This window comes from Ornithorhynchus anatinus, chromosome 18, assembly GCF_004115215.2.
Source record: "Ornithorhynchus anatinus isolate Pmale09 chromosome 18, mOrnAna1.pri.v4, whole genome shotgun sequence".
In the NCBI taxonomy this organism is placed as follows: Eukaryota; Metazoa; Chordata; class Mammalia; order Monotremata; family Ornithorhynchidae; genus Ornithorhynchus; species Ornithorhynchus anatinus.
Window position 1 is genome coordinate 12,714,352 of NC_041745.1, and position 12,958 is coordinate 12,727,309.

The 12,958-nt window shown below is 54.8% G+C and overlaps 1 protein-coding gene across 2 annotated transcripts in view; it reads right to left on the reverse strand.

The window, feature by feature from the left end:
* Positions 1-6,647: 6,647 nt before the first annotated feature.
* Positions 6,648-12,958, reverse strand: part of UBE3A (ubiquitin protein ligase E3A) — an 80,108-nt gene continuing 73,797 nt past the window's right edge. For both annotated transcript variants that reach the window (XM_029083015.2, XM_029083016.2), the window contains exons 10-13: positions 11,269-11,424; positions 11,107-11,180; positions 7,762-7,905; positions 6,648-6,944 (exon numbers count right to left, since the gene is read on the reverse strand). In XM_029083015.2, the coding sequence (XP_028938848.1) occupies positions 6,824-6,944; positions 7,762-7,905; positions 11,107-11,180; positions 11,269-11,424 (495 nt within the window). In that variant the 3' untranslated portion in view covers positions 6,648-6,823. The remainder of the gene's footprint in view (positions 6,945-7,761; positions 7,906-11,106; positions 11,181-11,268; positions 11,425-12,958) is intronic.

Here is a 12,958-nt window from a genome sequence, read left to right on the forward strand (position 1 = left end):
GGGTCCCCGGAGCCCCCGGGGGACGGCCGCCCGGGCCCGGGCCGGGCGGAGACGGCCCCGGCGGGGTGCCTCGCTCCCTCCCGGCCCCGGGGAGCCGCTTCTCCTCCGCGGGGATCATCGCTCCCCTCTGTGGTGGTGGTGGCGGGGGGGGGGGCTTCGGAAATCGCAGGCCGGACTCTTCCCGGGATGTGGGAACGGGAAAAGCCGCGCGCGGCGGCCGGCGGCCGGGCCCCGCTCCTCGGCACCCTTGACGCTCTCCTCCGCTTTTCTTCTGACTTTTCCCCGTCTCCCCTCCCCTCGGTGGGGGGCGGCGGGGCCTGTTAATAATAACGACGACGACGACGATGACGGTGTTCGTTAAGCGCTTACTATGCGCCAGGCGGTGTACTAAGCGAGCAAGCAAATGGAGCCGGACCCGATCCCTGTCCCCCGTGGGGCTCGCGGTCTCAATCTCCATTTTACAGATGAGGGAACTGAGGCCCAGAGAAATAATAATGTTGGTATTCGTTAAGCGCTTCCTCGTGCGGAGCACCGTTCTAAGCGCCGGGGGAGACACGGGGGAATCGGGTCGTCCCACGTGAGGCTCACAGTCAATCCCCATTTTCCGGATGAGGGAACGGAGGCCCAGAGAAGTGAAGCGACTCGCCCACGGTCACACGGCTGACAAGCGGCAGCGCCGGGAGTCGAACCCATGACCTCCGGCTCCCAAGCCCGGGCTCTTTCCACTGAGCCACGCCGCTTCTGTAATGACCCGCCCGAGGTCATACAGCAGAGAGGTGGCGGAGCTGGGATTAGAACCCACGACGTTCTGACTCGCAGGCCTGTGTCCTATCCACTACGTCACTCCGCTTGTCTAGGGGCCCGCTCCTGGGCCGGCTCCGTTCCCCCCGCGGCCTCATCCCCTGGCCGTGCCCCTCCCCGGGCTCACCCTCCGGCCCCGTGAGCACCGCGGAAAGCGGGGGGCTGGAAAGCCGGGAGCCTGGAAGCGTCCGTTTTGGCCGGGCCAGGCTTCCCCGGCCTGTGTCCTGTGACCTCGGGGCCCACCCTGGCTTCCGGGGAGCGGGACCCCGGTTGGAGAACTGACTGGGCGAGGCGGAGTGGCCAGTGCACGGGCCTGGCAGTCGGAAGGTCACGGGTTCTGATCCAGGCTCCGGTGTCCTGGGTGACCCGGGGCAGTCGCTTTACTGGGCCTCAGTTACTCATCTGTAAAACGGGAAGACTGTGAGCCCCGCAGGGGACAGGGATTGGGTCCAACTCGATTTGCTTAGATCCACCCCAGCGCTCAGTACGGGGTCCGGCACGTAGTAAGCACTTAATACTATTATTATTATTATTATTATTAATTCCCCTCCCTTCCTCCTGTAGCTGGCCCGGCTAGGAGCCCACCTCCAGGGCCCGGGGCCAAAAACTCCGCGGCGGAGGATTCCGTTTCAGCTCACCTAGCCGGAGCGCGTTTCCCACCGCCCTCCGGGGGAGGAGGCCAAGTAGGACCCCCCGGGCCCACCACCGGCGACGCCCCCATCTGCTCCACCGCCCAACGCCCTAGAAGCCGAACGTCACCCTCCGAAGGAGCCGGGGGACGTGGAAGCCCCTCGCCACAGCTAGAGCTGGGGACGGGCTGGGGGCCGGGAACGGGGCTTCTTCCCTGGCTCTTAGGTGAAGAAATAAGGACCATTTGAGGTACCGTCTCCCCCCTGGATGCCCCGGTCTGGGGGTCTCCCCCTCTGGGAACCCCCCGGAAGCACGTTCTCCCCATCGCCTCCTCTCCACTCACCTCTCTGGCCCACTTCTCTGCGCCTCGGTTTTCCAAGCCGTAACGTGGGGAGGAAATACCTGTTCTCCTCGTAGACCGGGAGCCCCGCTTGGGATGGGGGCTGCGCCTGGCCGGCTATTCTTGTACCTAACCCAGTGTTCAGTACAGTGCTCAGCACACGGAAGGGACTTGGACAGCAGTTGTTGTGACCATTCTATTATTTACATGAATGCCCGTCTCCCCTTCTACACCGTGACCTCGTTGTGGGGTGGGAATGTGTCTGTTCTTTGTTGTGCTTCCTCTCCCGAGCCCTTAGTACAGTGCTTTGCGCGCAGTAAGCGCTCAGTAAATACGATTGAATGAATGAACGACTCTTCATTCTTGTGAAAAGTCTCCCCCCGACCCCACCCACCACCAAAGTGGCTGGCTGCTTCCCAGCTCTAACCCTCTGGTGTTCGATTCAGTTCACTCCACCTTCACCCATCGCTCCGCTCCCCAGATACCCGTTGCCCCCTCGTTCGCCGTCCCCGACCCCCGACCCCTCCCCCCCGCCAGGAACGCCCCGCCGTCGCCTACCACATCGCAGTCCCGCGCGCGACTCCCCTCCGCTCTCCAACAGTTTCGCCTGGCTTCTGGCACCTCTGCTCCTTGTCGGCGGGGCACGTCACCGATCGCGGTCGTATTGTCCTTTCCCAAGCGCTCGGTACGGTGCTCTGCACACGGTAAGCGCTCGATAAATACGACGGAATGAATGGATCGTTGGCGGACCTCGCTCCATTGTAGACCGTTCGATTTTCAGTCTCCCTCTCCTACCTGCTTCCCTCCTACTATCCAACACTCTTGGACCTCCTCCGTGACAGAAGATCAGTCTTTTCGGCCCCCACGACCCCCTCCAACTATTATCCCAACCTTCCTCCTCCTGTTCTTGTCCTAACGGCTCAAACTGGTTGGCTACAACCTCTGTCTACAACTTCCTTTCCACCAATAATCCTCTCACCCCCCCCCCCGCCCCCCCAGCAACCCGGTTTACCCGCCCTTCATTCCGCTGGGATCCCACTCACCCACGGGTTCAGTGACTGGGACTCGACTCTGTTTTCTTTTTTGCCTGCTTTCCATCCTGTTGCGTCTCTTCTGGACCCGCTCTCCGGCCTCGGCTTCGCCGACGGAGTGCTCTCCTGCTCCTCCCCTCACCGCTGACTGCTCCCGCGGGGGCTCTCTTCCCTTGAGCTGTGGTGTCCCACACGACTCTATTCTTCATCTTTTACTCTTCACACTACCATAAGGCCCTCGGAGAACGCACCGCCCCCTCTAGACTGAAAGCCAACTGTGGGCAGCATTGTATTCTATTCTTCCAAGCGCTCAGGACGGTGTTCTGCACTCAGTAAGCGCTCCATAAATACGACTGGATGAACGGCTTCAACTATCACTTCCAAATCGATCACACCTGCCGCAACCTCCAACTCGCTTTTCAAGTTGCAGTTCCACCTCCTTCCAGGGCACCTGCGTACGAGGGTCCCGCTTTTTCAATCATATCTACTGAATCCTTACTGTGTGCAGAGCACTGTAGTGAGCGCTTGGAAAGTACAATTCCTTCTACCTTTCCCATCTCAGTCAACCGTTTCCCCCAATCCCCTCCAAGCCCCCTCCCCCAGCCCGTCCTCTCGGTCGTAAAAAGGTCACAGTGTTTGTGCGATCTTTAACGTCTCTACGTCGTTCCCCCTCCGCGTCCTGCCTCTCTCTTAATCCCGTCACCGGGGTCCAAGCCCTTGCCATCTGCCAGCTTGGACTCTGAAATCGGCCTCTTCCTGTGGCCCAAAGAGCTTCTTGTCATGCAGCCTTCTCCTCTCCCCACCACCTCCGAAAACTTAATCCCTCCGCTCGAGGTCCCTACTCTGTCCTCTGCAGAGAGTAAATGCTTAATAGATCTCCCTACTCTTCCCTCCACCACTGCTACTACGGGCCTGGGGCCAATTTATCCTCCGTGGGCTCCGCTTGGGACGGTCTGGGGCTGGACCAGCTCGAAAGAGGGCCCGTCCTTCCCCAAAGCGGGCCTGTGGCTCCGAGCTTACCACTGCCCAAGTGAACACGCCCATGGAGACGGGAGACATCGAAGCGACGGGATAATCCGGGCTAACGTAGCCCTCGGCCGGACAACCGGACCGACGCGGCGGACGCGTCCGGTTGCTGACCGAGTTAGGGGGAAAGGTTTGGTTAAAAAAAAAAAAAAAATACGGAACGTCTCCCATCCGCCCGGCCCCCCGGGATTTTAATTTCTTGTAGGCATCAAGTGCCACCCTAACGCCAGTAGCCCATTGGATAGTTAAAATTCAAGAGTCATGAACTAATTTTTTTCTCTGGAAAATGTTATTTTACTCACTTAAACATTTTATGAAGAAGTAATTCCCGCCCCGGGGATACTCACGGCAAACCACAAAACCTCTGGTTCCCTTTATTAAAACGGCCCATTCGTCATTTTTCTAATGAACACGAATAAAGCCGAAGACGTTTGAAAAATTATGGGCCGATTGTGGTTTTCGATTTTTTCCGGCACGCCTCGGATGGGGAAGTGGCTGAATCTGAGACTCGGCCACGGCCTCGCTTTCCCTCCGCGTGACGCTTATGCTTTCGGGAAGACTTTGGAAAGCAAAAGGAGTAGAGATTCAGAAGGTATTCGAGATCGCCGAACTGGAGGGAGACGGACATTAAAATAAACTAGGGACACGTACATAGTGCTGTGGGCGGGGGGGGAGAAGAAAGGGGGCAAATCAAGGCCTCCCTTTCGCCCCTCGCCTGTCACCGGGCCTGACAAAGCCCGGGGACTCGGGGGTCTCGACCAGAGATGATCCCCGCAGATCACCGGCCCTGGATCTACGCCGACTGCTCCGTCCCTGAACCTTCCCTCTTGCCGGCGGAACCGAGTCCAGCGTCCCGATCTCGCCCTCCCCCGTCCCCAGACGGGGAAGTGGCCAGCGGAGACGGAGCAGAGGGAAGAGACAGGAGGAAAATCCGCCCCGAGGCGGCGTCCAACCCGCTCCCGGCCTACCCCCCCTCCGGCTTTGCGTTGAACCGTCCGACGGAAAATAGTCCTCACGGGTGACCTATATTACCGACGGGACGTTCTGATCCTGCAGAGCCGACACGCATACGTGGGGAAGGCAGCTACGAGGTGTATCGTCCACGTACCGCGTAAAGGGTCCGGGAGCCACTGAGGTCTCTCCTGTTCTCGTGGCCTCTGCCCGCCATCCTGGAGGAGGAGGATCCGGTCGGCGGGACTTTGCGAAGAACCAGTTCAACCCGCTCGAACGTCCTCCGGCGGGCTGCCAACACACCTTCGTCGAAAGTGGCTAAACGAGGTTCACGGCGACGGGGTGACGGTCTGGCTTTTCTGCTTGAATCGTGGTGAGAAACATCACTGTTTTATTCATCGTTACAGTTACGCGACAATTCTCTGCTTCTCGTCCTTGAAATAATCTATTAAAATGATCCCAAAGACACGCTGGTTCGACATCTGTGCTGGCAGGGATTCTCGGGGATATGATTTTGCACCTCCCTCCCCCCCTCTCAATTTCCCACGGATGATCCAGCTGATTTAGTCTGGAATGGTTAGTTGCAAATCATCAGACCCTCGCCCGGCTTGGGCCACGACTTATCACTTGAAGGAAACACATTTGACCGATTATGTTCCCGTGGTTAAAAAATACAAGAATCCCTTTATTTTATATTGCAACAGGAAAAGGAACCGTACAGACACAGGAGGCTAAGAAAGGGAAACTAGTTACTCGTCAGAGCATCGGGATCGGAAACCCAAAGGGCCTCTGCTGGGTTGTCGTCGGCTAGTCGCTTTGGTATTTCCTTTGAGAAAGAAGGTCGAGCAGTTGGGGAGGGACAGTATTCACGGGCCTCCGGACGAACGGTGTCGCCAATTTCCAGGTCGGTCTCTCGTGAAATGAAATGCAAGTCGATGGCGAAGCCATCCTATCCGATTAACCCGCGGTGCCAGCCGCGTGCCTCGATAAAAACGCCAAACAGTTTTGACAGCACGCAGGGAAGACTCTGGACCGTCTGGGTACAATCGACGTGAAAGGCAATTGAGAATGAATTTCCATGTAAGTGCACTTCCTCAGGCTTTCTGTTTCCACAGAGCGGCGACATTCCAGCTTTCTTAAGACAGCCGGCAGCCTCGACACAATGAGGCCGAAATACACGCTTTCCAAACCCAAACCCCGAACCGGCCCCTCGCTCCCCGCCCCCCCGCCCCGGCCAAACCTAGGCTCCAAACCAACTAAAGATGCCCACCCTCCCCCAGCCCCCCGATGGGCTGGGAACAAGACTGGCCAGCGAAACGATCCATCATCGCGAAACACGTGAAGACCACATACGAGGAAATGAGTTTTGTTCTGTTTAATTCATTGTGCTGTGACTAAAAGTAAAGTTCTCAGGGCTGCACTTTACATTCGGCGATCTCCCTTCCATTTTATTGATTCTCAAGATTTTGCACAGAAGCTCTTTGGGGGCTTGAACAGCAGTAACGGCATCACACTGTTTCCAAGACTTCAAGTTTTCAAAGCAAACTGTTCCAAAAAGTACAGTTCCCGATTCGATTAGATATAAGGACCGGGGAGGGCGGGGCGGGGGGAGTAAGGGGGGGGGGGGGAAAGAAAAAAGCACATACTTGAAGGTTACACGGTCTACAAACGATGGCGGTATTTTTCCTGGGGAGAGTACAGTTTGGTTGGTATTTCTGTTTTCTTTAAATACTCCAAAAGGCTCAACTTCAAGCAGTAATAAACACAGGCAAAAGTGATTTAACCCTCAAAATAAATATTCAGGAAAACCTCTCTGTACATACAAGTGAAAGGATAGATAACGCTTTCACGCAAAAGGAGGGGGGGGGAAAAAAATAAAGAATTTGTTCATATGAGCAGCTGGCGTCTGCTGTTCCAGCCCCGGGGGTCTCCAGAGAGAAGGGAGGGAGGCTCAGGTAACTGGCTACCCTGACAGCCGTCTGGTTCGGGGACGTCAGCACCACCACCCAATTTTACCCCTTGGTTACATTTTATTCAGTTTTCTTTACAGCATGCCAAATCCTTTGGCGTATGTGATGGCCTTCAACAATCTCTCTTTCAGTTTCTCTTTGCTTGAGTATTCCGGAAGCAAAAGGACATTAAAGCAAGTGTGAGATGTGGGTAACCTGGAGAGGAAAAGGGGAGACAGAAATCAGGCCGAAAACTAAACACATCAGAGAAGTGCTCTGTCCCGGGGTTGCGGCGGGGGGGGCGGGGGAGAAAAAAACCATCACGGCCATCCCTGGCGATCACTGTCCGGGAAGTTCCCATTTTCTGTATTTCTGAAGACTCCTTTGCAAGGAAAGAGCCTCATTAGAGCAAAACAGCAGGGTACGCGTTCACTCCGGGAGGTGAAAATCATCCTGGTATTTGCGGAGGGGTTACCCTGGGCCGGCCACCGTGCTAAGCGCTGGGCTAGATACAGTTCCTCTCCCTCGTGGAGATCCCAGGCTAAGGGGAGAGAGGACAAGTATTTAATCCCCATTTTACAGATGAGGAAACTGAGGCCGAGAAGTTAAGCGACTCAGCCGAGAACGCGCTCTGTCCTCCGGGCCGCCCTGATTTTTCTTCCCAGGCAGGCTCTGACAGAGCTTTGAAATTCCATTCTGCGTCGTACTAAAAGGCAGAAGGGCAAAAGAGCGGTTCATCTTTTCGTTCAACGGGACGGATCCATTTCTAATCGGACGCTCTGCATCACGACCCGGCAAAAATTCCAACCAGGGCGAAGCAAGGCTGACCGGCTCGAGCCCCGGCTGGAGAGGGGCCTGGGGAGTCATTATTACAATAATTATTTCACAAAATCGGAGGGCAGGTCAACCTCCTCCGCCTCGTTTCACTTTTCTGCGACGGGGGAGGGGGCAGACCCGCCCGCTCCACGGCTTCGTGAAAGGCGCGTCTTTGAAATGATCCCTACCCCGACTGTGCGTTCGGTCGCGTATTTACCTTTCGGTGTCCGGGCCGTTTTTGGCTATGATCATCTTTAATTTGCCCAGGCCTCCCACGGGTGCTCTGTCTGTGCCTGTTGTAAACTGCAAGAAGAGTCTTTTCTGCTCATCTGTAAACGAATGGACTATTTCCCAGAACTCTCTAATTTGGGGGAAGGGAGGGGAGGAAAAAGAAGAGAGATGAATCCACACCGGAACGTTGTACGGTACTGCCGACGCCAGCTTAGGTCTTTGAACTAAATCCCAATCAGAATGGAAGCAGCATTCTCCTGAAAGCTTTAAATCAACATAAGGGCGAAACCTGATGATGATGAAGACGGTATGGTAAGCACCTACCTATGTGCCACGCGCTGTTCTAAGCGCCGGGGTACATATAAGCCCCGTGGGGCTCGCAGTCTTAACCCCAATTTTACAGATGAGGAAACTCAGACCAAGAGAAGTGACTTGCCCAAAGTCACACAGCTGATAAACGGCGGAGCCGGGATTAGAACCGGTGACCTCCGACTCCCAAGCCCGTGCTCTTTCTAAGCCACCCTGCTTCTCTGTGACTTGATGAAATGTTAATGTTAATGTTCGTGAAATGTTCATGAAATGAAATGTTAATGAAATGTACATCGCCTCGATTCTATTTATTTGCTATTGTTTTAATGAGCCGTTCATCCCCTCGATTCTATTTATCGCTATCGTTCTCGTCCGTCCGTCTCCCCCGATTAGACCGTGAGCCCGTCGAAGGGCAGGGACCGTCTCTACCTGTTGCCGATTTGTACGTTCCAAGCGCTTAGTCCAGTGCTCTGCACATAGGTAAGTGCTCAATAAACACTACTGAATGAATGAATGAATGAATGACCTGAAACATGAAACACGTTTCATGAAACACGACTTCGGACCCCAAACGCTCTAACAGCAGCATGTTCGCGGTCTGCGGGCTTGACCTCAAAACCAAGGTTGCCCCATGTGGGTTTCCTCCACCTCTTATTTCTGGGGCCAAGAGGACGTCGATCGTCACCGACACGGTGGCGGGTACACCGGTACCAGCCCCGGGTCCTTAAGGTCTGGATCTTTCGGGAATTCGATTTAAGGCCAAAGTAAAAGGCAACGGGGAAGACACGCTGAGAACTGAGCTGAGTCGCATCGCTACATTAAAACAGACAAAAAAGTCCAATCCGCTGACATTTCCATCGGCCCCTTAGGGGGTAGTGAAGCCAATGGTGTTCACTGTGGCTCTGTGGAAAGAGCCCGGGCTTGGGAGTCAGAGGTCATGGGTTCGAATCCCGTCTCTACCCCTTGTCAGCTGTGTGACTGTGGGCAGGTCACTTCACTTCTCTGTGCCTCAGTTCCCTCATCTGTAAAATGGGGACGAAGACTGGGAGCCTCACGTGGGACAACCTCATTCCCCTGTATCTACCCCAGCGCTTAGAACAGTGCTCTGACGCAGTAAGCGCCTAACAAACACCAACATTATTATTATTACTGGACCCTTTGTGCTGAACACTGTATGCAGCCTTTCATTCATTCATTCATTCATTCATTCATTCATTCACTCAACTGTATTTACTGAGCGTTTACTACGTGCAAAGCACCGTCGTATTAAGTGCCTGGGAGAGTATAATAAACCAACAGACACATTCCTGCCCACAACAAGCTCTCAGTCTAGACGGGCAGACAGACATTAATATCAATAAATAGATAAATAACAGCTAAATATAGATATATATATATAAGCCTTTGGGAGAGTACAATAAATACCACCGATTGAGTGACATAACAGAACAAAATGGGGGGACACATTCCCCGCCCACAAGGAGCTTCCAGTCTGGAGGGGGAGACCTGAAATCATATATTCCTTCCTATGGCAAACCGGATGACAGGCTACCCCCAAAATGGAACAGGCCGTTATTTTTCGGCATCGTTATCATCAAGAGTGTCGGCTAAAGAGAGCCGGTGAGTGGAACACTGTACTAGGGAAGTGTGGGAAGGTGACAGAGAAAGATGAAGACCTCGTTCCCGCTCCCCAGGCGCCGACTGTCTTGACAGGCGAGGTGGGCAAGATGCAAACAGAGCTGGAAAAACGCCGGACGAGCGGAGAGAACGGATAACAAGGGTGACGAAAGACACCAAACGAAACGCTAGAAATGGGGAGGGAGCCTGTCGGCCGACTCTCTTATGCTGTACTCTCCACACGGTAAGCGCTCAATAAAAGCCTTCACTAAATGATCGAGTAGGACCCCGTTGGGAGCCCGGATCTGGGGCCGTGGCACTGTTCGTGGCCTTCCCCGTGTACCCCGGTGGCACACGGAGGATCTGGGGCTAGCTGAAATGAATGGCGTGGGCAGGGTTGGGTAGGCTTGATGGGAGCCAAACAGTATCTCGGAAGGAAAAAGGGCACTGTTATCCCACGCCGGACCGACTGGACTTCGCCAGGCCCCTAGAAACCAGGGTGTCCCTGGCTCACTTTCCTGCCTGAGACACACTGGGCCGGCTCACAGGACGCTTGCTGCCCACAAACACGGAGCTTAAGGGTTTGTCCCAGGCAGAGGCCCTTTGTTTTAAAAGAAAAAATATATTTTGAAGCAGCGCTCGGTGGAATCAAAAAGACAGTCCATTCTCTGGGATCCAGAGCCCAGAGGAGAAAACCCTAGGCTTCATCAGGCTGTGGGATCCTGAGGGCTGGAGCAGAGGGCGAGAGTTACACTTAGAAAGCCCAGGGAACGGGGCTTTACACCCCCACTCAAAGACAGCTTGCTTTGGAGCAGTTTTCGTCCCCAGCACGGGGCCCTCATGTCTCCTGGGGCGAACCCTCTTCTCCTCACTCCCTCCAACCTCTTCCTTCCAAAGTTCCCAACCTCCCCCCTTGCTCCTAGACACCCCCTTCTGCTGCCTCTGAATCCCTGGGCTCTGACCAGTGGAAAAGGTCCATTTTCACATACACGGGTCCTTCGCTCTGTCACCTCAGGCCAACCTCGTCTTCCGAGGGCTACGGCTTTTGGGCAGGGTTGACTTTTATCGGGCAGGGATGCTCATGTTCAACGGGGAGGAGGAGGAGGAGGAGGAGGAGGATGCCCTTGCCATGTCATCGCCAAACCAGACCACGTCCAGTTGCCCTGCTCTCATTAGCCGGGGACTCCGCCCCCGACCTGCAGCCCCCTGGAAAAATCCCCAGACCCCTGGGCCACTCTCCCTGGCCCGGAAGCTACAGGAGTCCACGGGGAACCCGCGGGGAGCCCGCGGAGAGCCCGCTTGAAGATGCGGGCGAAGGGTACGGAGGCAGCAGCGGGCAAAAACCTGACCAAGGACATATCCCGTGGCCACGGAAGAGAAACTCTTAACAGAATCACTCTCTTACCTAATAATAAGAGAATCCCTGGCGTAGCCACCATCATATTCTGTGGTTTCTTCTAGTGCTTGGAAGTCTAGATTCTGAAAATACATGACACGTTCTAGTTCCTTTCAGCCAATAAACCGGCCCCTTCCCCGTCACACCCCCCCCAAGTTCCGGTTTTCTTACCCGGCTTCCGCAGATGAGCAGTTCGATCTCTTCTGGCCTGAACAAATACTTCAGAGGAGACTCATTGGTCACCATGTGAAAACCTCTCCGAAAGGCCTTGAATTGCTTTTCTACTGATTTATTGAGAATGTAGTCAGCGTACAGACTGACAAACTCCTGGAGGAAAAAAAACGGTAACCAGAGAAACGTCTCAGTGTTTGTACGGGAGGTACAAGGCGAACCCATCTGGCGGGAGGTCGTTATCGGAGGCGAGCACGGAAACAATTACACCAACGGCCTTCCCGAGGGAAAGAGCACTATATGGAGGTGGATCTGAGGATCACACAGTTATCACTTGCAGTTATCAGAGCAGTCTGGGGTTTCCATATATATATATATGAATATATATATCAGTTTATCAGTAACCCTGGCTTAAACCTGGCCACCCTGAGTCGGTTGACTAACCGGGATCTGCTGTCCTTTCCTTCATTCCCTCTTGTGCTGGACGTGCAAGGGTCTGTGGGAATCACAGACCTCAGCTAATAACAATAACAGTAATGCTGATTACTGCGGTAAGCACTGAGCACACACTTCCTGCCAAGCCCTGTACTAGACACGCTACAATCACATCAGCCTCAGTCCCAATCTCACATGGGGTTCACCGTCTCTGGGGAAGGGAGAACAGGTGTCCCCACCTGACGGACGAGGAAACCAAGGAGCGGAAAAAGTACAGTGACCTGCCACACGGCGGGCAAGCGGTGGAGCCGGGATGAGAACCGAGGCCGCCCCATTCCCAGGCCCGCGCTCCTTCTACTGGGCCCCGCTGCTTCTCTCCGTGGGAGGATGCGAAGCGGTAGCATTGACGGGAGAGAAGAACTGGCGTGTTTCTACCTCTATTCCCCTGGGCCGGGCTCTCTCTCGGTCGCCCTTCTGCCTTGCTTGGTGCCCGTCTTCCCAACTCTGACCTCCACTCATGTGACCATCCTCCCAGGTCCCATCTCTTTCCCCGTGCCCGGACTAGAAGACGAGCCAGAGTCCTGACATGAAGAATTTAGGAAAAAAAAAAAATCGCATCCGGGGAGTTCTCCCGTGACCGGGGAGCGGTGTTCTCGGACAACCTCGGGGTAGGGGCAAACTCCATTAGAGTTAATCAGTGATTCGCTGGTGTAGAGGGCGGGTAGCGCCGGGCTACTGCCGAGATCGATATTTCCCAATATGAATTCGAATGGAACGCTTTGCTCCGGTGCCACCCGTCCTGGTACGAAATTAGATATTACGAACTTGCAGGCAAAAGTACCGTACGGCTCGGAACAGCAAGACCGAGAATGGTAATGATAATGACAGCGATGGTGGTATCTATTAAGCGCTTATTAGGTGTCAAGCACCATTAAGCCCTGGGATAGATGCAGGAGGACCAGGTCCCACATGGAGCTCACAGTCTAATTAGGAGGGAATTTTAAAAACCAGTTTGGCAGTCGAGAAGTTTTGCAGGAGCGCATCCCGACCGCTCCATAAACACATGTGGGCGCGGCTGCTTCTCCCCGCACCAGATCTACTCGCGCTCATATGCGACTCCTGCTTGGCCCAGACCGGCTTCTCGCCTTCCCTGATTCTTCTCCTGTGCTCTACCTCAACTGTGGAATGAAAAATGTGCCTACATTACAGCAGAACTGGGTTTTCTCCTCTCTCTCCTGGGTAAGTCTACCATTCC